General features: G+C 40.0%; 1 protein-coding gene and 1 pseudogene across 2 annotated transcripts in view; one reads left to right on the top strand and one right to left on the bottom strand.

Moving 5' to 3' along the window:
* The window catches only part of NCKAP1L (NCK associated protein 1 like), a 67,154-nt gene that overhangs the window by 11,529 nt on the left and 32,259 nt on the right, over nucleotides 1–23,366 (top strand). For both annotated transcript variants that reach the window (XM_070454350.1, XM_020916050.2), the window contains 9 exons: nucleotides 8,387–8,743; nucleotides 9,821–9,931; nucleotides 10,625–10,717; nucleotides 15,454–15,510; nucleotides 16,187–16,329; nucleotides 17,219–17,309; nucleotides 17,399–17,536; nucleotides 18,350–18,398; nucleotides 18,499–18,655. In XM_070454350.1, coding sequence (XP_070310451.1) covers nucleotides 8,642–8,743; nucleotides 9,821–9,931; nucleotides 10,625–10,717; nucleotides 15,454–15,510; nucleotides 16,187–16,329; nucleotides 17,219–17,309; nucleotides 17,399–17,536; nucleotides 18,350–18,398; nucleotides 18,499–18,655 — 941 coding nt within the window. In that variant the 5' untranslated portion in view covers nucleotides 8,387–8,641. The remainder of the gene's footprint in view (nucleotides 1–8,386; nucleotides 8,744–9,820; nucleotides 9,932–10,624; nucleotides 10,718–15,453; nucleotides 15,511–16,186; nucleotides 16,330–17,218; nucleotides 17,310–17,398; nucleotides 17,537–18,349; nucleotides 18,399–18,498; nucleotides 18,656–23,366) is intronic.
* LOC110152381 (gametocyte-specific factor 1-like) lies at nucleotides 1,493–4,313 on the bottom strand (annotated as a pseudogene).

The raw sequence follows: 23,366 nt of genomic DNA, 5'->3' as shown, positions 1-23,366 counted from the left end.
ATGAGTTTGAGTAGGCTCCGGGAGTTTGTGATAGACAAGGAGGCCTGGCATGCTGCAGTCTATAGGGTTGCAAAGAGTTGGAAAGGAACGGAAGTACTCAGAGCCCATGACTACAGCTCTTTTAAATTTTGTAATTGAAGCTTAGGCATCTGCCATGATCTAGTGGCCATCTCACTCAAAGATATTCTATTAGAATAGAGATATTCTATTCTTTATTTCAGTAGCTTCTATAAGATGATTTATCTTACCTTTCACAAACCAGCATTTTTGGAGTAAATGTCTTAAGGAAAAAAGAAGAATGATGTGTGTTATCTAGAAAGAAGGAAAGCAGGAAGAAGTAACACAAGTACCAAGCATTTTTATGTTATTGCAGAGAAGGCTAACTGGCAGGAGATTTGAGTCTCCCTTCCATAGTTGTTGCTGGAAAATTCTGGAGACTACCTCCCTGACATAGGTCTGGTCATGTGACTTGTTTTTGCCGATGGGATGTGAATAGAAATATTCTCTTCTGGGCTGAGGTGGTTAAGAGGCAGCTGTACTTTCTCCGTTGTCTTTTTGTGGCAGCTTGGGAAGCCAGGTGTGAAAGGTGACAGTCAAGGGATGAAGAGCCTGTGTTCTTGAATCACCACTCCTACTGAATACTCGCACTGGGTTGTACACAAGGAAATTTCTGTTGTGTTAAATCACGAGATTAACACTATTTGGACTTTCTCTTAAAAGGGCTTGCATTGCTCTAACATGCATCTTAATTTAATTTATTTATTTGATAACACATCTTTATTTAATATTAGTCTACTGTACCTTATGGGGGCTTCCCAGGTGGCGCTAGTGGTAAAGAATTTGCCTGCAATGCAAAAAACGCAGGAGATGTGGGTTTGATCCCTGGGTCAGGAAGACCCCCTTGAGGAGAGCATAGCAGCCCACTCCAGTATTCTTGCCTGGAGAATTCCATGGACAGAGGAGCTTGGTGGGCTGCAGTTCAAGAGCTGGACACGACTGAAGTGACCGAGCAAGCCCACATTGTACCTTATGAGGTAGATATTATTCCTTCTATAGATGAGGAAGATGTGTTTGAGCAGCAACTTTCCTTAAGGCCAGAGTAGATAGTTGAACCTAGGTCTGACTTGAAAAGCTAGTGAGTTCTACAATATAACATGCTGCATATTAGAGAAAAGATATCCTTTGAGATAGGATAAATCCTAATCTTTTAGATTACAACTTTCAGTTTTTACCAGTAATTTTTTTCTATGGAAAGTGACTTCGTATTGGTAAGATAAGAATCTGTTAATTCCTATATGTGAATCTAATTATTAGGTTTAATTAGACTCCTTTTTACTGGGTTGCCTCTCTAGAGACAGGTGAAATTCTCAAATTTACTCTTTTGATTGCTCTGGTGAAGGATTTTGTGGGAGGAGTATTAAGACTTAATTACTGCAAGGCTGCTGTACTTATTCGCTCAGAGGACTTAAGAGTGCAAGCTTTCACTTAGTGCTCACTGTCTCACTTTGCTCACCTGTGTTCCAGACATCAGAGTCAGGAATCTGATTGGCAGCTTTAGAAATTTTTCATTTGGTTCCGAACTTGGAGAAATAACCTTTGGAAGATTAAAAGGCTGTCTGAAATATAGCAGACAAGTTACAGAAGCAGAGTGGAAACTGTTTTTTTTCATTCCTCATTTGGCTAAGGTTTCCATAGCTATCAGATATGGAGGGTTGGGGGGAGAATAATAGAACTCAGCTCCACCTCCACTTAGAAAATAGAAAACTCCAGTCCAAATAGAAAACTTAACATCATCTGTAGCAGTCCTATTGACACAGTTAGCCCATGTTCTTTAAGCCTTTTTGTTGGAACCACATGACAAGCATTATATTTTCAGTTAGCCATCTTTTTAGCTATCTTTGGATTTTTCTAAAGAGAAGAAGTTCTTATTAAATGGCATTAAGGTTTTGCCTGAATTCCACCCTCCATTCCTTTCTGGAAATGCTGAAGATGTATCATGTTCCAACGTTAAGAACTTTCAGGTTTCATGCATAGTCAGGGGTTTGTTCTTTAAAAAAAAAAAAGTCTTTAATTTTTTATATTCTGAGTTTGTTTTTCTCCCTGCATTGACTTAACAGTTATCAGGGAAACTTACCTTTCTGCATGATGCCAGGTGGTACTGTAACCTGCTGGCTGACACCCTGTGGTTTGGGTCGTAAGGACACACTTTCGAGGCTTCTGACTCCATGAGGCCTAAATAGCAGGCAAAGAAAATATTGACATTTAAGATCAGGTAATCTTGACATAAGTCTATTTCCTGTTCTCAGAAAGAGAGTGGTGTAAAAGATATGAGTATCTCAAGTCTTACCTATGAAAGTTTCGGATAACATAAGCCACAGCCTAGCTAGTTAGATAACAGGATTACAGGACAAATTCACTTCTTATATGCCTTGAAAGGCCAAAAATTAATATTTGTACACATATTATATAACTTGTATTAAATAGTTTATCTTTTTACCTTTCAATAGAATATTAAATAAACTGGCAGGATTCTTAAAAAACTCACAGTATTGGGTAAAATGAAGTTTAACACCATAAGCTAGAGAGTCCTGGAGAAAACTGGGGCAGCTGCTTCCTTTACCATTCAGCACTGCTCTCTTCCATCTCTCCACCAAACCTGTCTGAATGAAGCTCTTTTCCAGACATAGATACTACTTGTCAGATAGGTCAGCCTAACCACTTTTGGGGAGCAGGATTTGGAAGAAAGAACATTACTATGTTTAGGTTCAGGCTACTTTATATGAAAATGCCAGTCTGAAATCTCTAAAATCGTAGGTATTAACACATGAAGACTCCTAGAAGTGAACTAAGAATACACTGTCTCAAATCTGCTGCATTTTACTGCCAATAGGAGGCCTACTTTCCCTTATGGCTAGCTGTCTTTAGCAACTCAGACATGCACTTCAAGGACTCCCAAGTTTCCAGGCAACAGCTACAGCTGAGATTTCTGCAAAGCAGAAACAGCATAGTCTGATGGGGGTGGCTGAGGGGAGAAAGATCAAGGCAGACTGGTATAAGCAGTACGGATAGAAAAGTGCCTAGAATAGCCCATTTCAATTCTACTTTGCATCATGCCTAGGGCATAGACAAAGAGCACAGAGCTAGACTGTTAAATGTCAGATTTTCCTGAGGGCATTTAGGTGATTAAGTCTAGGGATTTAAACTCAGGTACCTTTCAGGAGCTCAAGGCGTTTTTTTTTTTTTTTTTTTAAAGCTTACAGTGCATATTAATGATTATATTAGAGCCATGAAAACTAATTGTGAGGTGAATTGGCTCCCTGAGTGTAAAGGCTGCAGTATATATAGTCCAATATTATATAGATATCTTTAGATTCTTAATATGGAAAAGGAGCTTTAATACTTGAATGTAGTTGTCAGATAACCCTAAACCCTTATTTTTAAATTAACTTATTTTTAATAGAAGGATAACTGCTTTACAGAATTTTGTTGTTTTCTGTCAAACCTCAACATGAATCAGCCTCAACATGAATCAGGAGGTATATATATATATCCCCTCCCTTTTGAACCTCCCTCCCATCTCCCTCCTCATCCCACCCCTCTAGGTTGATACAGAGGCCCTGCCAAACCCTTATTTTTAGCAGCCTAGAAAAGTTTGAAGTTTGACTGGACTGATAAGGCTGGTCTTAATAAACAAAGAGTGCTTCGGAATGGGCCTGGAGTATTGGTGACCTGGGAAAGGAAAGGAAAGTGAAGTCGCTCAGTCTTGTGACCCCATGGACTGTAGCCTACCAGGCTCCTCTGTCCATGGGATTTTCCAGGCAAGAGTACTGGAATGGGTTCCCATTTATCGCTCACCTAATTATAGATAGCTGAATATCCCATGGAGAGAGACCAACACTATAATGGAGGTCATTTGGTTTAATACATGTCAGACTCAGCAAGCGTATTCCAGTCTTGATGCTAGCTTGACACTTAAATGTAGTCTAAAGGCTCTTTAGACCTACCTTATTCTTGAAACAGTGTCTCTCAAAAATCCGAAGGACAGAGTGCCTTGAAGAGGAAAACCCTTCTGTAAGGCAAAACAAGGCAAATAGCTGAAGTTTGTCGAGAGGGAAAGCACAGTACCTTTCAGTCAGGTGATGTGAAGCAACTTTCTGTTTTGAGCTATCCAATTCCTCTTCTCCCACTGTATGTTCTGTGGTTTCTCAGAGGTTTCAAAGTTTTTGATGTCATAGTTAAATCTTGAGAAGTGATTCTCCATCCCAGTCGTGTGTGCCTGAGAATCACTGAGTAGTTTTAAAGTGACAGAGCTTTTGACCCCACCCAAGAACTGTTGGATTAGAATCCTCATGAATGGGGTCTGGCTAACTGTGGCTTTAAAAGAGTTCCACAGGGGATTCTGATTTGCAGCCAGGGTTACTAGACCCTGCTCTGGGGTAAATTACTCTTCAAAGTGTGCCACCAGTTTCCTGCAGAAACTGCCACATAATGTTTCCAGTGAGTTGCACTAAAGATTACCTGTTGGTAGATCACCAGCCCAGGCTGGATGCATGAGACAAGTGCTCAGGCCTGGTGCACTGGGAAGACCCAGAGGAATTGGGTGGAGAGGGAGGTGGGAGGGGGGATCGGGATGGGGAATACATGTAACTCCATGGCTGATTCATGTCAACGTATGGCAAAAACCACTACAATATTGTAAAGTAATTAGCCTCCAACTAATACAAATAAATGGGGAAAAAAAAAAGATTACCTGTTGGCATGATTAGTCTCACCTTTAAACCTGGCCTTTTTCTTTATGGGGTGCAAAATAGAATTCTGCAGACAGCAACATAAGCTCACTACATGTTAAAAAAAGGAAAAATTATATTTGGTCTTCCTAATCCAGCTGCCAGGTTTTGAGGCAAATGTGTACATGTACCAGGTCATACAGTCGCTTGTGCAGTTGTGTGAGGGGTTGCTGCCATTTGTATAGATTAGGAAACCAGCTCAGTGGTGACGGATAGCCTAAAGTTACAAAGTGAGTGTTTGAGTATCATTATTAGTATTATTTGATGTAATACTTGTCAAGCACATGAAGGACCTGATACATAGTAAATAACCAAGTCACCACTTTACATGCAGTAACTTATTTAATACACACAATACACCCAAGAAATAGGAACTAGTATCAATATCACCTCCATTTTGCACTCAGGGAAACTGGATCAGAGCTGCTAAGTGATAGAGTTGGGATGTGAGGTCAAATTACCTGACTCCAGAACCTGGGATCCTAGTCCTAAGGCTCAGTCCACTGTACTCAATTACTTTGAGCTCAAATTTCTGTCTGATGCCACAATGTAGACTTTTCCCATATGTCAAGTACAGGCAAGTAAGTGTTTCCAGGCCCTAGCAATCTTACAGTTCAGCCGAGGTGGCAGTATAATATAAAATAGGCAATTAAAAGGTGAAAACTAATTTAGGTGTAAAATATGTGATATAGATCAACTGCTGTAGGAATTCAACAAGGGCTGGACTTCAGATTGTGCTAGATCCAGACGACTGACTGGGAATTCAGTTTAGCAAGAGGGAAAGCATAGATAAATGGGAAAGGTAGAAATGAAAAATGAACATAGGACACTGACTATAGACTGAGAACTTGGTCTCCATTAAGTTAGGACATACTAGGGGACAGCAGAATACAAGATTGGCTTGGCATGGAGTGTCTTCAATAACATTTTTATGATGAGGATAAGAAATGCAAGTGAGAGGATGTCCCTGGTGGTACAGTGGATAAGAATCTGCCTGCCGATACAGGGGACACCCGTTGGATCCCTGGTCGCATAAGATCCCACATGCCGCAGAGCAGCTAAGCCCGTGCACCACGACTATTGAGCCTGTTCTAGAGCCCAAGAGTCACAGCTACTGAGGCCCACACACCTAAAGCCTATATTTGGCAACCAGAGAAACCACTGCAACGGGAAGTCTGTGCACTGCAATGAAGAGTAGCCCCCACTTGCTGCAACTAGAGAAAGCCTGCGCACAGCAGTGAAGACCCAGTGCAGCCAAAATAAATAATAAATTTTAAAAAAGAGAAAGAAATGCAAGTGAGAAAGATCCAATAAGACCTATATTAACCTATAGGGAGGCTGCTGCTGTTATATTGCTTTTCAGCTCCCTATGTATTGGTGTCTTTCTGCCTGCCCTTTATTCTCCTCCATCAAGGTGAAAGACCAATAGAAACCTCACGAATCTCTTTAGAGAAACTGAATTTTTTGGTAATAGCAAGTGATTCAGATATCTGGGACCACTATCACCTGATACTAGGCCCATAGCCTTCTGGGGACTCAGTTGTAGGAAATAAACTGGAAGGCAGATTCTATATTCTGAAAATGCAAAGCCTACATTAGAGATATTTGAAATTTTATTCTGTCTTCTTGTTTCTTTGAAAAGGTTTTGGAAAGGAGGTAGATATGAAGACAATTCTGTCTGATTTGAATTTTCTGAGGACGTTCTGCTTTTTGCCTTATAAGAAACTTGAAAGGGAGCTGATTTTCTTGATAAGGCCTAACTTGGAATGGCAAGAATATTTTAGTGCTAAAATTTACCTAGTCTTCTAAGATTTAAAGTCTGTCATTAATTTCCCCTTGTTAATCTCAGTTAATTTCATTCTTCTTCATGGGACCTGTTTCCCAGGTTAGTCTTTTTTCATGACATTTATTGTATTACTAGATTTTATTTTTTGGCAGCACTGGGTCTTTGTTGCTGCGTGCAGGCTTTTCTAGTTGTGGCAAGTGGGGGCTACTACTTTAGTTGTGGTGCTCAGGCTTCTATGTCTCAGCGACTTCTCTTGTTGCCGAGCACTGGTTCTAGGCCCTTGGGCTTAGTAGTTGTGGTTCATGGGCTTAGTCGCTTTGCATCACATGGAATCTGGATCAGGGATCAAACAGGTATCCCCTACACTGCAAGGCGGATTATCAACCAAGGGACTGCCAGGAAGCCCCTAATTTAGTCTTAATAATTCAGCAAATAAATCAGCATATTTATTGAATGGCTACTGTGTCTAAGAGGTGGTCTAGATCGGTGTTTCTTAACATGTGTCTAGCAGACCATTTGCGCCAAAACCTCCTAGGGTACTTGTCAACTCAGACTTCTAGACCCCTCCTATAGACCTTCCAATCCTGAATCTCAGGAGACAGGAACTGATCTGTTTCTCAAGTACCCTTAAGAAATCATTGTACTTAAGTGGTGATTCTCAAACCTGAGAGAGCATTGAAGTTAACCTGGAGGGCTTGTTAAAACAGAGTGCTGGACCCTGCCACTGCTTTGGATTTAGTAGGTCTGGGTGTGTGTTAGTGTCTCAGTTGTGTCCGACTCTCTGTGACCCCCATAGACTGTAGTCTGCCAGGTTCCTCTGTTCATGGAATTCTCCAGGCAAGAATACTGGGGTGGGTTGCCATTTCCTTCTCCAAGATCTGGGTTAGGACCTGAGAATTTGCATGTCTGATAAATTTCTCTGTGATGCTAATGTGACCACCCTTTGAGAATCACTATGCTAAAGCATTGTCAGGGAGATGAAGAAATATCAGATGCAATTTCTGTCATTAAGAAACTTATGATGTAGTTGGGGAGATAAGACATACACTTAACAGTATAACAAGGAATACATGTTATATATAATGTTTGATATTGAATAGGGTAGCTTGGAGGAGTTGGGATTTAATCTGAGCCCTGACAGGTGGATAGTCCTAAGCTTCAGGAGAGAATAACAGGTATTCTTGCGTGTGTGTATGCGTGCTAAGTCACTTCAGTGGTGTCTGACTCTTTGCGACTGCATAGACTGTAGCCCACCAGGCTCCTCTGTCCGTGGGATTTCCCAGGCAAGAATACCGGAGTGGGTTGCCATTTCCTTCTCTAAGGGATCTTCCCAACTCAGGAATCGAAACTGCATTTCTTACGTCTCTTGCATTGGGACGATGGTTCTTTACCATTAGCGCCACTTGGGAAGCCCAAGCATTCTTGATGGGGATAAAGAAGAGGGAAAGTATAAAGGTGGTTGGGACTTGTTTGTCTGCTGTGGAGCTTTATATAGGACATTGTTGTTGTCTAGTTGCTATGTGATATCCAACTCTTTTTCGACCCCATGGACTGTAGCCTGCTGGACTCCTCTGTCCGTGGGATGTCCCAGGCAAGAGTACTGGAGTGGGTTGCCATTTCCTTCTCTAGGGGATCTTCCCAACCCAGGAATTGAATCCATGTCTCCTGCACTGGCAGGCAGATTCTTTACCATTGAGCCACGTGGGAAGCCCCTTATAGGACACTAGTGGAAGGCTAAGGACAAAAAGGTTGGTGCCAGACTATGAAGAGCCTTGAAAGCCTGCCCCTGTCCCCCACCCCACTCATTTCACAGTCTTACCAAAAATACTGCAGAGCTAGAAAGAGGAAGTGTCCCCTGCTGAGTGTGCAAGAGGAAGCACAGAAGATTCTGAGGGCCTATGAGGCGTAATGACTACTTTCAGCCACAAGCCAATTGTAGAGGTGACAGGAAGACCAGCGCACCAACCAGGCTGGGAGCCTCCGCCCAGAGGGTGTCACCACTTTAGCTGAAAGTGTTTGGGGAGATCAGGCATTGCTGTCTGGATGCTCCTGTCTCTCAGTGGCCATCATGTCTTTGACCTCTGCCTACCAGCATAAATTAGCAGAGAAGCTCACTATCCTGAATGATCGCGGTCAGGGGGTCCTCATCCGGATGTATAACATCAAGAAGGTAAGTGTGGGCAACTGGACTAGCACTAACTATTCCAACAGCAGTAGGGCGGGGACCTCTGAGACTGGCAGGTCCGCTGTTAAGACTCCCTTCTCTTTCCCACTGGTCTAACTGGCCTTCAATCACTCAGATTATGTAGGACAGCTGGTGCTGGGAGGCAGAAGGGGAGGCTTTTCTTCAGGGCTTCCGCCTTTTTGGGTATGATTCTCACCCCAAAGAGAACGTCTGCTTTCTACTGGGGGTAACGGTGGGATGGGAAATAATGTTCCGAGTCGCCTGGATAAATGTCTGGGTCTAGAATCCTGGGTCTTACTGTTTAGTGCTGGCCCCCACACTCTGAAGAAATCGAGTTGGGTGTCTGGCAAAAGTTTTTAAATGGAAGTACTTTCCCTGAAAGGAAAAAATAGATAGGAAATTAGGGTTAAAAAAAAAGAGTAACTACCTTTGAGTTACTTAGAGTCTGAGACAGGTCTCACTGTGGTCTTATTTATGTGTGTTTAGGATAGGAACTGGGGAATTGGGAGAAGCTGGTGATAAGAGGTGGGCTAGTGCTGGGCCTAGTGAAGTTAAGAAATAAAGATGGGTTGGAGTGGGGTTTCTGGGAACGAAAATGGGGGACTTGGGGGAGGGGACCTTGGTGCATTTCATAATAAAACAAATCACTGGGACACAGTTTCATCTCCATGCCTCCTATAAATGCCCTTGGGATGATATGCTTATATAATGGACATTATGAATATAATTATGACACTAATTCTCCCTCTAAGTCTAGCTCCTGAGCAGCTGCTTTTCTCACTCCTTCCGGCTTCGGCTGAGGGGTGGAGAGAGCTTCCTCTTTGTGCCGGGCCCAAGCAGACGTTAGACTTTATCCAGCAAGACGAAAGGCCCAGGTTATTTAGCTCTTCTGATGGTTGGCTTAATGTTATGGAACTTTTACCTGACCTACTCTTATTCTTTTATAATCCTCAGATCCCCTTTCCCTAAGAGGATTGTGTAAGAATGCACAATGTGGGAAGAGGTATGTTTCCGAGGAACAGGAGAAAGGGTTGATAAACATAATGTTATTTATCTGTGCAGACTTGTTCAGACCCGAAATCCAAGCCCCCTTTCTTACTGGAAAAGTCCATGGAATCATCTCTCAAGTATATCAACAAAAAATTTCCCAACATAGATATCCGAAACAGCACGGTAAGAATGATGTCCCTCTTCTGTCCTTTCTCCGAAATAACTGTGCTTGAATGGTTCAAGTTCTCTTTTGATGGCCTCTCTTTGAACTTGCCAGAGGATGGAGTGGCCTTTTTTTAGTTTTCCTAAGCTAAACCACAGGGCTTCAGCTTGTTGTAGTCTTGAGATTTCTGAGATAAGATGAGATTCTCCTAAGGGTAAGCTGGAGCAAAACGTTGACCCTATTCACAAGAACACTTTGTTCTTATTGAGAAGGAGAGCTCTCCTGATGCAGCAGTTGCATATATTTTATTGTTGCTCCTGTTTCCACTCAGTGTTTTCTTGTTTACTGTCTTAGAGTTATGCATCTGGTGGCATATGCCTTACTTCTCCCTTATTAAATGTTACCCCTAGATTTCTTACCATCTTACTTATAACATCTTCTCATTCAGCTACTTTTGACTTAGATATGAATAGTAAACTACTTGGGCTGAAAGAGACCTTGAAACTTTCTCTCATTTAGCACTCTTTATCTAGTCAGGATTACATGCAACCATCCTGCCTAGATAGAGAATATGCTCTCCGAAACTTCAGAATTTGGAGATCTTCCAACTTCCTCTGTTTGCATATTTTAACCCTCTTTAAGAATGTTTTAGGTATAACCCCTATTGTCTTGGGTTGCTTTGATCACTTGTCTTCTTACTTTGTTTCTTTCAGCAACATTTAGGACCAGTACAGCGGGAAAAATCTGAGATAATTAGATACCTTACCAACTACTACCAGTCATTTGTGGATGTTATGGAATTTCGGGTGAGCTCTCTCTAGCCCAAGTACCCAATGTTTGGATGTTCGTGTATGTTCCTTATTATTGTTTCTTTAAAATATCAGATGTATTGATAACGAAGGATATCTAAGTTGTATTGTTAAGTGAAAGTGAGTTGTAGAGTAGTGTATGATACAGTTTTATTTTTGTTTTAAAAGATACATAAATTTAATACACATAGTGTTAGTATATATGTAGGAGAGATTTGGGATATTATACATTAAGCTGTTAAAAATACCTGACTTTGGAGCTGGATTATTATGATTGGCTTTAATTTATTACATTATACATTTTTGTATTCTTTAAGTTAAAATTTTAAGTATTTTCCCCCCAAATTTTATTACAAAATCTACTAAAAAATTTCAAGAATAGTACAATGAATATTGGTCTATGCTCCCCCTGGATCTCTTGATTTTTAATATTTTGCCATGTTTGCTTATCTTTTTTTTTTCCCTTGAACCATTTGAGTTGCAGGCACCATGACATTTCTCTCCATAAATACTTTAGCATACATCTGCTAAGAACAAGAATATTTTCTTACATAACCTTAATGCAGTTATTGTACTCAGGAAATGTAAAATTGCTACAATGTTATAGCCCATATTCACATTCCTCTAATTTTCTCAAGGATCATACATTGAATTCATGATGTTATGTCTCTTAGTTGTCATATCTTTTTAGTCTTTAATCTAGAATAATTCTCAGTCTTCTTTTCTCTTTCATGACACTGACTTTTCTGAAGGGTTCAGACTAATTATTTTTCAGAATTTCTCTAAATTTGAGCTTATCTAATTATTAACAATGGTAGCATAATATATGGATGATATTTTATTTGAGTTCTAAACAATGAATATGTACTGTTTTATAGCCATAAACTGTAAAAAAAATATTTAGTGCTTTGTTTTTGAAGGGCAGATTGATATAAATGTTTTAATAGTCTTAGAAAATATACTTTTAAATGTAATAATTCTAATTCTAGAAATTTGTCTTAAGGAAACAGTCAGAAGTGCTAAGGTATATGTACAAGAGTGTACTCTCTTGCATTTCTATTGCATTATTTATGATAGTGACAACTTGATAATTGATATGTTCAATAACTGGAGGCTTAATTAAAAGTTCAGAGTATGTGTCTATAAGTGAATATTATACTGCTGCTGAAGATGATACATATTTATATTACTTGGCATGGGAAAAATGCTCTTCACATGTTCTTTAGTGTAAAAGCAAATTACAACGTAGCTTAACAGAGGAGATGTCCCTAAAATGTATATTTACATAGATAAAAATGCATATGAAGAAGGTTAGAACTTTGTATGGTGAGATTATGAGTGGTTTTAAAAATGAGTTAAAATTATGTTTGTGTTTTCTGATTTTTCTACAATGAACACATTATTTGTATATTCAAGAAATAAAAAATTGTAGTTATTTGAGTCATGTAAGTTTGTGATGGTATCACAGTATTTCTTCAGCTAGTACAAGAGTATGGAGCCCTGCCTTGGCTGTCTAGGGAGCTAATCCAGGCTGGTCATCAGATCATGCAATGAAGATAGAAACGGGGACACAGAAGATCATAGGTTCTGAAGGAGGGTCAGGTCAGAGGTTATTCATTTGGAATTGAGAGTAATGGTTAGGAAGAAGGTAGGTAGTGGTGGAGGTAGTAGAAGATTGCTGGAAGCACATAAAAAAGTTTTTCACTAGGAGTCCAAAAGACACCTTCTGGTTGCTGCAGTGGTAAACTTCTGAGCCCAAGGAATTTAGTACAGCTCATTCAGGGCTGGAAGGGAAATAGAGATACAGGTATTGTGTGTTGTGAAGTAGGTAGGCTCTGAATCAGACAGACCTGGTTTCAGCTCTCAGCTTTATCACTTATAAACTATATGACTTTGGTAAGAAACTCTTTGAATCCCAGTTTCTTTATCTTGTAAAATGGGAAATAAGATTTACTACATGGGGTATTTGTAAAAATTAAATTAGACAACACATTGAAAACACTTAACACAGTGTTTAGTGTATAATAGAGTAATAGGCCAACAGATGTTAAGTCTATTCCTTTCTGACTCTATCTTTACAGTATAAAATCTGGGTAGTGACATTGGTTGTGTGAGTGGCTGGAAGCAAACCTCAGTTATATTATCCCTTGGGAATTTGGTTGCAGCAGGGAGTTGTAGACTGGCCCTCCCAGCAAAGGAGGCAGCATAGACCTAGACAGAGGTCTTGAGGTCATGTAGTACAGAGAGAAGATCATGGGCTCTGGGTTCTAATTCTGGTCCTTACTAGCTTTGTGATCTGTGGTGAGTTTCTTAACTGCTCTCAGCCTCAGTTTCCCTGCATGTTAATTTAGGTACAGCCTTTTGGGGAAGATAACTTGGAAACATTTTTTTCTCATACATTTAATAAATTTGACAAATGTATACACCTGTGTAACAGCCAGCATAAAATATGGATAATTTTCAGTAACACAAAGGTTCCCTGCACCTTTTTATCCTTAGTCAGTCCCAACTTATCCTGTCCCTAGGCAACCACTGATGTACATTCCAGATTAGATTTTTCTTTTTTAGAGGTTCATACAAGTAATTAGGATCTATACACCATGTTTTCCTTTGTGTCTGGCTTCTTTCACTCAACATAATATTTTTAAGATTTATTTATGTTTTACGTACCTGCAAGTCATTTCCTATTTTTGCTGAGCACTATTTCATTGTATGGATACAATCTATTTATCCATTTTCCTGTTGATGGACTTCTGGATTGTGTCCAGTTTTTGGCCAGTATGCATAAGTTGCCATAAACATTTGAGTACAAATAATTGTGGGGACATATTTTTCATTTCACTTGGATAAATACTCTAGAAGTTGAATTGCTAAATCATATGGTATGTTTATGTTTAATTTTTTAAGAAATTGTCAAATTTTTCTCCAAAGTCATTGTTCCATTTTCTCTTCCCATCCACAATATGCTAGTGTTCCTGTTGCTCCACATTCTTATCAAACTTGTTTTTAGTCATTCATGTCATTCATGGTCATGTGCTGTGTGGCATGTAGGCTATTCCCCAACCAGGAATTGAACTCATGCTCCCTGCATTAGGAGCAAAGTCTTAACCACTGAACTTCCAGGGAAGTCCCTAGTCATTCTTCGTTTGTTTTTTTGGCTGTGCTGAGTGGCTTTCAGAATCTTAGTTCCTTGACCAGAATTGAAGCTGGGCCACTGCAATTAAAGTTCCAAGTCCTAACCACTGGACCTCCAGGGAACTCCTGAATTTTAGTCATTCTAATGGGTGTGTGAATCTGCCTGCCAATGCAGGAGATGCAGGTTCAATCCCTGAGCCAGGAAGATCCCCTGAAGTAGGAAATGGTAATCCCCTCCAGCATATCTTGCCTGGAAAATTCCATGGACAAAGGAGCCTGGCAGGTTGCAGTCCATGGGGTTGCAAAGAGTCAGACATGACTGAGCACTGCACTGCACTGGGTGTGTAGTGGTATCTTCTTGTGATTTTAATTTGCATTTTCCTGATGATTAGTATTATTGGACATTTTTTTATGTTCTTATTGGTCATTTATATGTATATATTTAAACTTTTAATTTTGTGTTGGGGTATAGCAGGCTAACAATGTTGTGAGTTTCAGATAACAGCAAAGGGACTGAGCCATACCACTTTTATATTTTTAATTTTAAAGAGCCTATTCAAATCTTTTGGCAATGTGTTTTAAAAATAAATATATATATACTCTTTGATCTAGTAGCTCAACTTGTGTAGAATTGACAGTATCAATGTGCAGTGACTAGGGCATCAGTTGGGAAAAGATGGAATGAATTGGCCATATCATGGACTACCATGCAGCTATTAAAAAGAAGTGCATTAGGGCTCTACCAGAGACTTGAGGACTTTTAGCAGGTATGATTGAATAAAAAAAGTAAAATGGTAATAAGAGTGTGATATTATCTCAAGTTTTTAACACAAATGATTTTCAAAAAAACCCTCTCTCTTTTTCTCCCTGCCTGAATAGGATTATATAAATAGGGTGAAAATGAACAAAGGACATACTAGGTTGTTAAACTTGTCTACCTGAAGGTTGGAAAGGATGTAGAGCGGGTGCTGATGTGAGGGAGGAGAGAAGTATCCAGAGTAAAACTGCTTATTATTTAGGCAAAATTAGGTATGAAAAGAAAAGAATCCCTCTCACACTGGAATGAGGGTTAAATGAAGTATATGCAAATAACCTAGTAAGTACTTAGCATATATTGTGGTAGGTGATCAGTAAGTAGAAACATGTAGAAAGTTTGGAAGTATTCCCATTTGTTAAAGAGAACAGGATATAGAATCAAAGAACAGACTGATTTTGGGATTCATCAATTAAAAAAAAGGGGGGGGGTGTCCTGATTTTTGGTATTTTAGAAACAAACAATCAGATAATCTGCATTTTGTAACCTTTTTGTGTGTGTGTGTGTGGAGGAAGAGGGCACCGGGACAGTAAGATGCTGGAACGCGTGCGCGGTGTAGTAGGGACCTGTGCCTGTGGAGACATGGGCATCCGGTAGGGTAGCCTGATGGGGGCCCGCCGACAGCTTATGGAGGAGGAGCTTTCCGAACTCAGCAAGCCTCCTGTGCCGTTATTCAGTGGCTCCTCAGGACCTCCAAGGAAGAGCGCCTTTCCCTCAAATTCCGGTAGTACCTGTCATCTTCTCTTTCTTCTTCACTGATTCTCATCTCCAATTCTACCCCCAGGATCATGTGTATGAACTTCTCAACACCATTGATGCCTGCCAGTGCCATTTTGATATCGTAAGATTCTTTGCAATTCTCTTCTATCCCAGAGCCATGGAAATGGTCTCTGTTGGGACAGTGTGGGGTGGGATGGGACTAGAGGAATGGCTGTTCCCCCAGGACTATAATATAGTATATACTATATAATGAATGAATGGCTATTAATTCAGAACTATACTTCTGTAAAAATGTGGACGTTAAAGTGTATTTACATGTTAAGCAGATCCTCACTGTGATTTTTTTAATACAAAATTCACATAAAATTGTTGTTATTCTATCTCATCCAACACCTAATTAGGCCAGCTCTAATTTCCTGGCCTCCTTGTATCTTGAGTTCGCTTTTAGCCGCTGAACTTGTTTCAATTTTCTTCTGAATTTGCAGTCTTGTCAATTTCTTCTTCTTTTTTTCTAATATATATATTTATTTATTTGACTGTACCAGGTCTTAGTTGCAGCATGAGGGATCTAGTTCCCTGACTAGGGATCGAACTCGGACCCCCTGCACTGGGAGCTCAGTCTTAGCCACTGGGCCGCAAGGGAAGTCCCCAATTTCTTCTTCTAAATAGACCTTTCCAAAATAAATAAATAAATAAATAGACCTTTCCAGAGTCTGGTTAGCACTGTACGGAATGATTGGGGAAATCGAGTTTAATAGGCCTTGCCATTCTTGGGTTTCTATGTATTTTCCTTGTAGAATCTCAACTTTGACTTCACTCGGAGTTACCTGGACTTGATAGTGACTTACACTTCAGTTATTTTGCTTCTATCACGCATTGAGGATCGACGGGTACTCATTGGCATGTTCAACTGTGCCCATGAGATGCTGCATGGACACAGGTGAGTTAAGGAGATGTATACAAGATGATGACTCTCTTACGTGGTGCTATGAGGTAAAAGTGGATACAAAGGAAGTAGATGGCGTGCTTTCTCATGTGAGAATCTATAATCTACATGATGACACAGGCAAAATAAAACAATTTAGAATACTTATAAGGGCATACACTAAGACGTGCACATCTACATATGGTTAACTCTTGAATATCTGCTAGTGGGCTATTCAGTCTACATTATCTCTAATGAGTTTTTAATCCTGGGCTGAGGGTATTGCAGAAAGCAAAGGAAACATTTTTTAATATTAGTAGGAATAATATTAGTAAAGTTAAAGCCTTTAGAGGTAAGTAATGTATGATAATACATTTGAAGCCAAATATAAATGGATTTTGGATTATGTACAATTCTTTGCCTTTCTGTTAGTGCAAATAAAAGCATTTAAAGGCTGAAAAAAGTTAAGACCAGAGAGATCAGAGTGGGCTGTTGAACATTGTTCTATGTATGATGTAAAGTCCTACATGCCTATATGAGTACCTAGGCACATGACTTACATTTGCTTTGAATGTGTGTGTGTGTAATCCTTTTGGTCTGTATACAGATTTGAGTCCAGCAATAACTAATCAACACAAATTTGTAGAGTACCTATTGTGTGTTCAACCCTATTTCAGTTGCTTGTAAGGAATAAACTTTCATGGACCAGCCCCAAATCATGTGATTCTGTCTTAGTGTTCCTGGGCCTAGGGTGGGTTATCTTTATATGTAGCTTACAGTTTAGTATCTTTGCAGTGGTAGAGAATTCCAGCTTATGTACACACCTTTAACCTGTATGCAAACATGAGAGTTTACATCATGCTTAGTGGAGGGCTGTAAGCATTTTCCCTATGCTTTCTTCAAGTGACTCCAGTTTTGCCCGTCTGGGTCAGATGGTCTTGGAGTATGACCACCCTCTGAAGAAGCTGACAGAGGAGTTTGGGCCTCACACAAAGGCAAGTTTCTTGAGAGATCGGAGAATTTCTCAGGCAGAAGTAGGTTGTCCCATCACTGACTTTAAGGGTTCATTTGTTTTCCCTCACAGGCTGTGAGTGAAGCCCTCCTCTCTTTGTACTGCCTCTTTGTCCGAAGGAACCAAGGGGCTGAGCAGTGGCGCAGTGTCCAGCTTCTGAGTCTTATTGGCACGGCCTCAGCCATGATTAACCCTGCTAATTCAGACACAGTGAGTTCTCTTTTCCTCGCCAGTGGAAGCATGCTCTTTCCAAGGCCATTTCTGTAGAGGCATCTTATTTTCGAGAAATATCAGCCCTCAGAGTGCTTTAGCCCTCTGCTAGGATATGCCTCTGTGTTGATCACCTTATGTGGCTAAAAAAATCATGGTTAGGTTGAAGCTTTTCTTTGGATCAGGATTAGGAAGTGCTGCCCATAGAAGGAAGTTAATAAATATTCACAGAATGAATGAATGAATGAAACTGAGTCGTTAGGCACTTATTTAGCCCAGCAGGAACTTGAGCATAGATGTCAACTAATTAACAAATGTTTTTATTCAATTACTATTGGCCCAAGGTCCTTGATGCAAAGAATTTCTCGTCTAGTAGGAAGATACGCCATTGGGTCATAAAAATAGAACTGATGGTATCAGATGTATGAGAAGCACCAGACAAGTGATTTATATCTTACATGGTGAAAGAATCCAAGGAAGGGGGAAACCATAAGATTTTGAGTATTACTCTCCTGAACTATTGAAGAGAAGTTATGTCAAACCATTTATTTGTCCTGACTTCTAGCCTAAGTTCCTTTCCCCCCATCAACTATATTTCCCCCTCAATCCACTTCTAGTGCCTCACCTCTAAGTGCTTCACCTTCTAGGCATGTTTTCCCAGGTATTGACTTATCAAAGTATCCTGATCCAGTCTGGTAAAATAAGAGTTGTGTTTGATCCTCAAATTCTAGCTTGATTGCCCTTGTCTTGACCGCCTTAGTCTTTAGACCAAGTTAAATAGCTGTTAAACCATCTCTGCCTCCCTTCTCGTAGATGGCCTGTGAGTACCTGTCTGTGGAAGTGATGGAGCGTTGGATTGTCAGTAAGTTTTTTGTGGGTTGAGGTGGGACTAGACCTAGCAGCATGTTACATGGAGATCAAGTCCTAAAAGTCTTCCTTTGCACTGTTTCACCCACCTGCAGTTGGGTTTCTTCTTTGTCATGGGTGCCTCAACTCCAATGCCGACTGCCAGAAACTGTGGAAGCTGTGTCTGCAGGGCTCCCTGTACATCACCCTCATCCGGGAGGATGTGCTCCAGGTGCACAAAGTCACCGAGGACCTGTTTAGCAGTTTGAAAGGGTGAGACCTGAGAGCCAAGCTAATCTTCTTTGGGGATTTTTAGTCCCTCCTAACATCTTTTTCTCGGAGAAGGCAATGGCACCCCACTCCAGTACTCTTGCCTGGAAAATCCCATGGGCAGAGGAGTCTGGTGGGCTGCAGTCCATGGGATTGTGAAGAGTCAGACACGACTGAGCGACTTCTCTTTCACTTTTCACTTTCATCCATTGCAGAAGGAAATGGCAACCCACTCCAGTCTTCTTGCCTGGAGAATCCCAGGGACGGGGGAGCCTGGTGGGCTGCCGTCTGTGGGGTCGCACAGAGTCGGACACGACTGAAGCGACTTAACAGCAGTAGCAGCAGCAGCAACATCCTCTTCTAGTCTCCATGAGTGTCCCGAATATAGGTATTCAGGAGTAGTTCTAATTATCAAAGAAATATTTATTGAATACATACTATTTACTTAGTACTTCTCTCGATAGAGTAACTAATAAGATAGTATAGAGGTTAAGATCATGGACCCTGAAACCAGATTACCTGACTTTGAATTCCAGCTCTGCCACTGACTGACTATGTGATCTTGGGCAAGTTACTTAACTTCTCTATGCCAGGCCTCAATTTTTCTATAAATAATGATAATACTTCCCTATGACCTACCTCCTATGGGTTGTTAGGAGGAATGAAAGAGTAACTATTTATAAAGCATGTAGAAAAGTGCTTGGCATGTTGTAATGCAATCTGTGTGCTTTTTAAACAAAGACAGAATCTCTGCTCTCAAAGAGCTTGCAAATTAGTGAAAAATAGATAAACTGTTGTGATATAATAAGGGATTATAATGTATAAACACAAACTGCTTTAAACTGGCCTTGGAGGAGCAGCAAAACCTGGAGACAGACCTGAAGAATTAAACAAGTGAAGTGTGTGTGTGTGTGTGTGTGTGTGTGTGTGTGTAGGAGTCCTGGGGGCGTGGATGGAGAGGCAGGGAAGTTGCTTAAGGCAGGGAAAGATACTTTAGGCAGAGAAACTGTCAAGGTTTTGAGGCAAGAGGGAGCATAGCATTTTCTAAGAAATTCATGTAGCTCTGGTTACAGAAATGAAGAAGTTGTCAAGACAAACTTGGAGAGGTAAGTTGGGGCCTTGGATGCCCTGCCTTCTATTCTATTTGAGCCTATTCTAAAAGGAATAGGGAGTCGTTGAATGATTTTTAAACAGGGCAGTGACACAATCATATTTACATTTTAGAAAAAGTCACTCTGGCTGCAGGGAAGAAAAGAGGTCAGATGGAAAAAACTAGAGGCAGAGATTGATGAAGTGAATTGGGAGAAACTGAGGATGAAGTTAAGGTTTCTGGAATGGATACTTGGTATTCCTTAAGATACAGAACATGATAAAAGCTAGTTTGTGAATATTCCATAGGACCCTGTACTTGGCTGGGCTCCATCTATATATTTTTTTCCATTTATTTTTATTAGTTGGAGGCTAATTACTTTACAATATTGTAGTGGTTTTTGCCATACTATTCCCAGAATCTTTCACTTTAGGTAAGATGGAAAATAAAAAGTATTAAAAAACAAACAAACAAAACAAAAAGCTAGTTTGTGGGAAAAGATCATGAATTTAGTTTTGAGCAGTTTGAATTTGAAGTATTTGTAGAACATTGAAGATAGATGTATGTTAGGCCTTTTATCTTTTGGTTGTGGAATTTAGGAGGGAGATTTGGATTCAGATTAAGTTTGGCAAAATGGTGATCAAAGCCATGGGAGTAGGTGAGATTACTCACAGAGAATGTGTGAAGTGAGAAAAGACTGGGATTGAACCTCTGAGACATGGAAATGTAAGGGCCAGCAGAGGCAGAGAAATCAGTGAGAGGAATAACAGAGGCAAGAGAAGACATGTCAAGAAGAAAGGACTGGTTATCTATGTTTGACAGTACTGAGAGGTCACATAAAGTGAGGACTGGAAAATGTTTATTTAATTTGTTCATAAAGATGGTCTTAGTCCCCTTTTTGTTCAGTTCAGTTCAGTCACTCAGTTGTGTCCGACTCTTTGCAACGTCATGGACTGCAGCTTGCCAGGCCTCACTGTCTATCACAAACTCCTGAAACCTACTCAAACTCATGTCCATCGTGTCGGTGATGCCATCCAACCATCTCATCCTCTGTCATCCCCTTCTACTCCCTCCCACCTTCAATCTTTCCCAGCATCAGGGTCTTTTCAGATGAGTTGGCTCTTCCCATCAGGTGGCCAAAATATTGGAGATTCAGCTTCAGCATTAGCCCTTCCAATGAATATTCAGGACTGATTTCCTTTAAGGTGGACTGGTTGAATCTCCTGCAGTCCAAGGGAATCTCAAGAGTATCCTCCAACACCACAGTTCAAAAACATCAATTCTTCTCATTCAGCTTTCTTTATAGTACAACTCTCACATCCATACATGGCTACTGGAAAAACCATAGTTTTGACAAGATGGACCTTTGTTGACAAAGTAATGTCTCTGCTTTTTAATATGCTGTCTAGGTTGGTCATAACTTTTCTTCCAAGGAGCAACCGTCTTTTGATTTTATGGCTGCAATCACCATCTGTAGTGATTTTGGAGCCCCCCAAAATAAAGTTAGCCACTGTTTCCATTGTTTCCCCATCTATTTGCCATGAAGTGATGAGACCAGATGCCGTGATCTTAGTTTTTTGAATGTTGAGTTTTAAGCCAACTTTTTCACTCTCCTCTTTTACTTTCAAGAGGCTCTAGTTCTTCTTCACTTTCTGCCATAAGGGTGGTGTCATCTGCATATCTGAGGTTATTGATATTTCTTCTGGCAATCTTGATTCCAGCTTGTGCTTCATCCAGCCCAGCATTTCTCATGATGTACTCTGCATATAAGTTAAATAAGCAGGGTGACAGTATACAGGCTTGACGTACTCCTTTCCTGATTTGGAACCAATCTGTTGTTTCATGTCCAGTTCTCTGTTGCTTCCTGACCTGCATACGGATAACTTCAGTTGAGTATTGAGTTCAAAACCTGGATTGCAGTGAGTTTAGGACCAAATAGGAGATAAGAAATTTAGTAAGTAACTCTTTTAAGAAGTTTGACCTTGAAGGGAAGAATAGATACAGGGTTATAATGAGAAGGAGGTAAGGGATTAAGGAAGGGGTCAAATACCTTTATTATCTTTGCAGTTGCAAAACCAACACCAGAAATGTAAAAAATACCAAGAGGAAGTTGACTACAATCTCACATCCCCAAGTATTTTGGTGCATGTCCTCTAGATGCTTGTGTATATGTATGAACATGTAGAGGGGTGTGTTTATTTTTACCCTTATATAAGCAATTGATAAAAAGCAATGGATCCACATTCTATATTATATTTGAATCTTTTTTTTAAAAAAACTTATGGTATTTTGTATATCTTTGCATATCAGTCTCTAGACACTTATTCAAGAGTCAAATAGTATTTCCTTATGTGGTTGTAACAAATTTATTAATTCAATCCACTATTGATGGACATTTGAACTGTACCCCTCCCCCACTTTTAAAAAAGCCTTTACAAATACTGTTGTAAAGAGTATCTTTAGACATGTACCTTTGTGGACATTTCTATAGGATAAATTCTTAGAAGTGGATTTGCTGGGTTAAAGGATGTGCATATTTCAAATTTTAATAGCTCTTACCAAATTGTCCTCCAAATAGATATATTATCAACAGTCTATGAGAATAATTATTCCTCATACTTTCAACAACTGAGTATTATCATTAAAAATTCATTGCAAGATTTGAGAGAGTAAATCTAAGATTAATAATTAGAAGTTACAGGAGGTAAATTGATACTGATATACAGAAAAACTTTCTAATGATTCCTGCTTCTAGGGAATGGAAGGGATGTTTGAAGGGTATTTAGTTTCCCATCGTTAAGAACAACAGTAACAAGTAAGATTTATTGTTTAGGAAATTCTTTGACATAAATGATCGAATTTGATCTTCATGTTACTTATACTCAGGCATATATATTAATATTTTCATTCTTTTTTTCTGGCCATGCCACACAGTATATGGGATCTTAGTTCCCTGACCAGGGATTGAAACTGCACCTAGACTCTGCAGTAGAAGGACGAAGTCTTGACCACTAGACTGCCAGGGAAGTCCCAATATCTTCTTTTATAAATGAGAAAATGGAGGCTCAGTCTCAATGTCACTCGGTTAATAGGAGATGAAATTAGGAAATCATTCCAGATTTTTTTGAGTCTTAATCCTCTTGCTTTCCATCATACCAGGTAGAGGATGAAATAACTGCCCACCAGGAATGCTGTGAGTTGAATCCTGATTTGATTAATATAATTTCCTACTCTACATTTCTTTGATTCTGTGCTAAGCTCAATAATGAGGTGGTCTGGAGAAGAGAAATGAAAGATTATGAATTCGACTAACATGGTGGCAATAGATGCAGGACAAGAGAAGACAGATCTAAGGGACATAGAGGGCACAGAGCCTAAAGTGATGTGGGACATTGGAGCATGGGGCACTAGTAGAGAAAAAGAGATATGGTCAAGAGAGTCAGATATTGCAGATAAACAAAGAACAATGAAAAGGCCATTGAATTTGGTGATTCAGAAGTTGATGATGACCTTAGAGAGAGCAATTTGTTTATTGTCTGAGGTCATATGGGCTTCAAGGGTCAGTGAAAGGTGAGGTGAAAAAGAATAAAGGTGTCTCTGGAGGAGATTGGTGGTATAAGGGGA

This window comes from Odocoileus virginianus, chromosome 24 (assembly GCF_023699985.2).
Source record: "Odocoileus virginianus isolate 20LAN1187 ecotype Illinois chromosome 24, Ovbor_1.2, whole genome shotgun sequence".
NCBI lineage: Eukaryota > Metazoa > Chordata > Mammalia > Artiodactyla > Cervidae > Odocoileus > Odocoileus virginianus.
The sequence above is the reverse complement of the archived record's forward strand: the minus strand, read 5'-3'. Positions and strand labels throughout refer to the sequence as shown.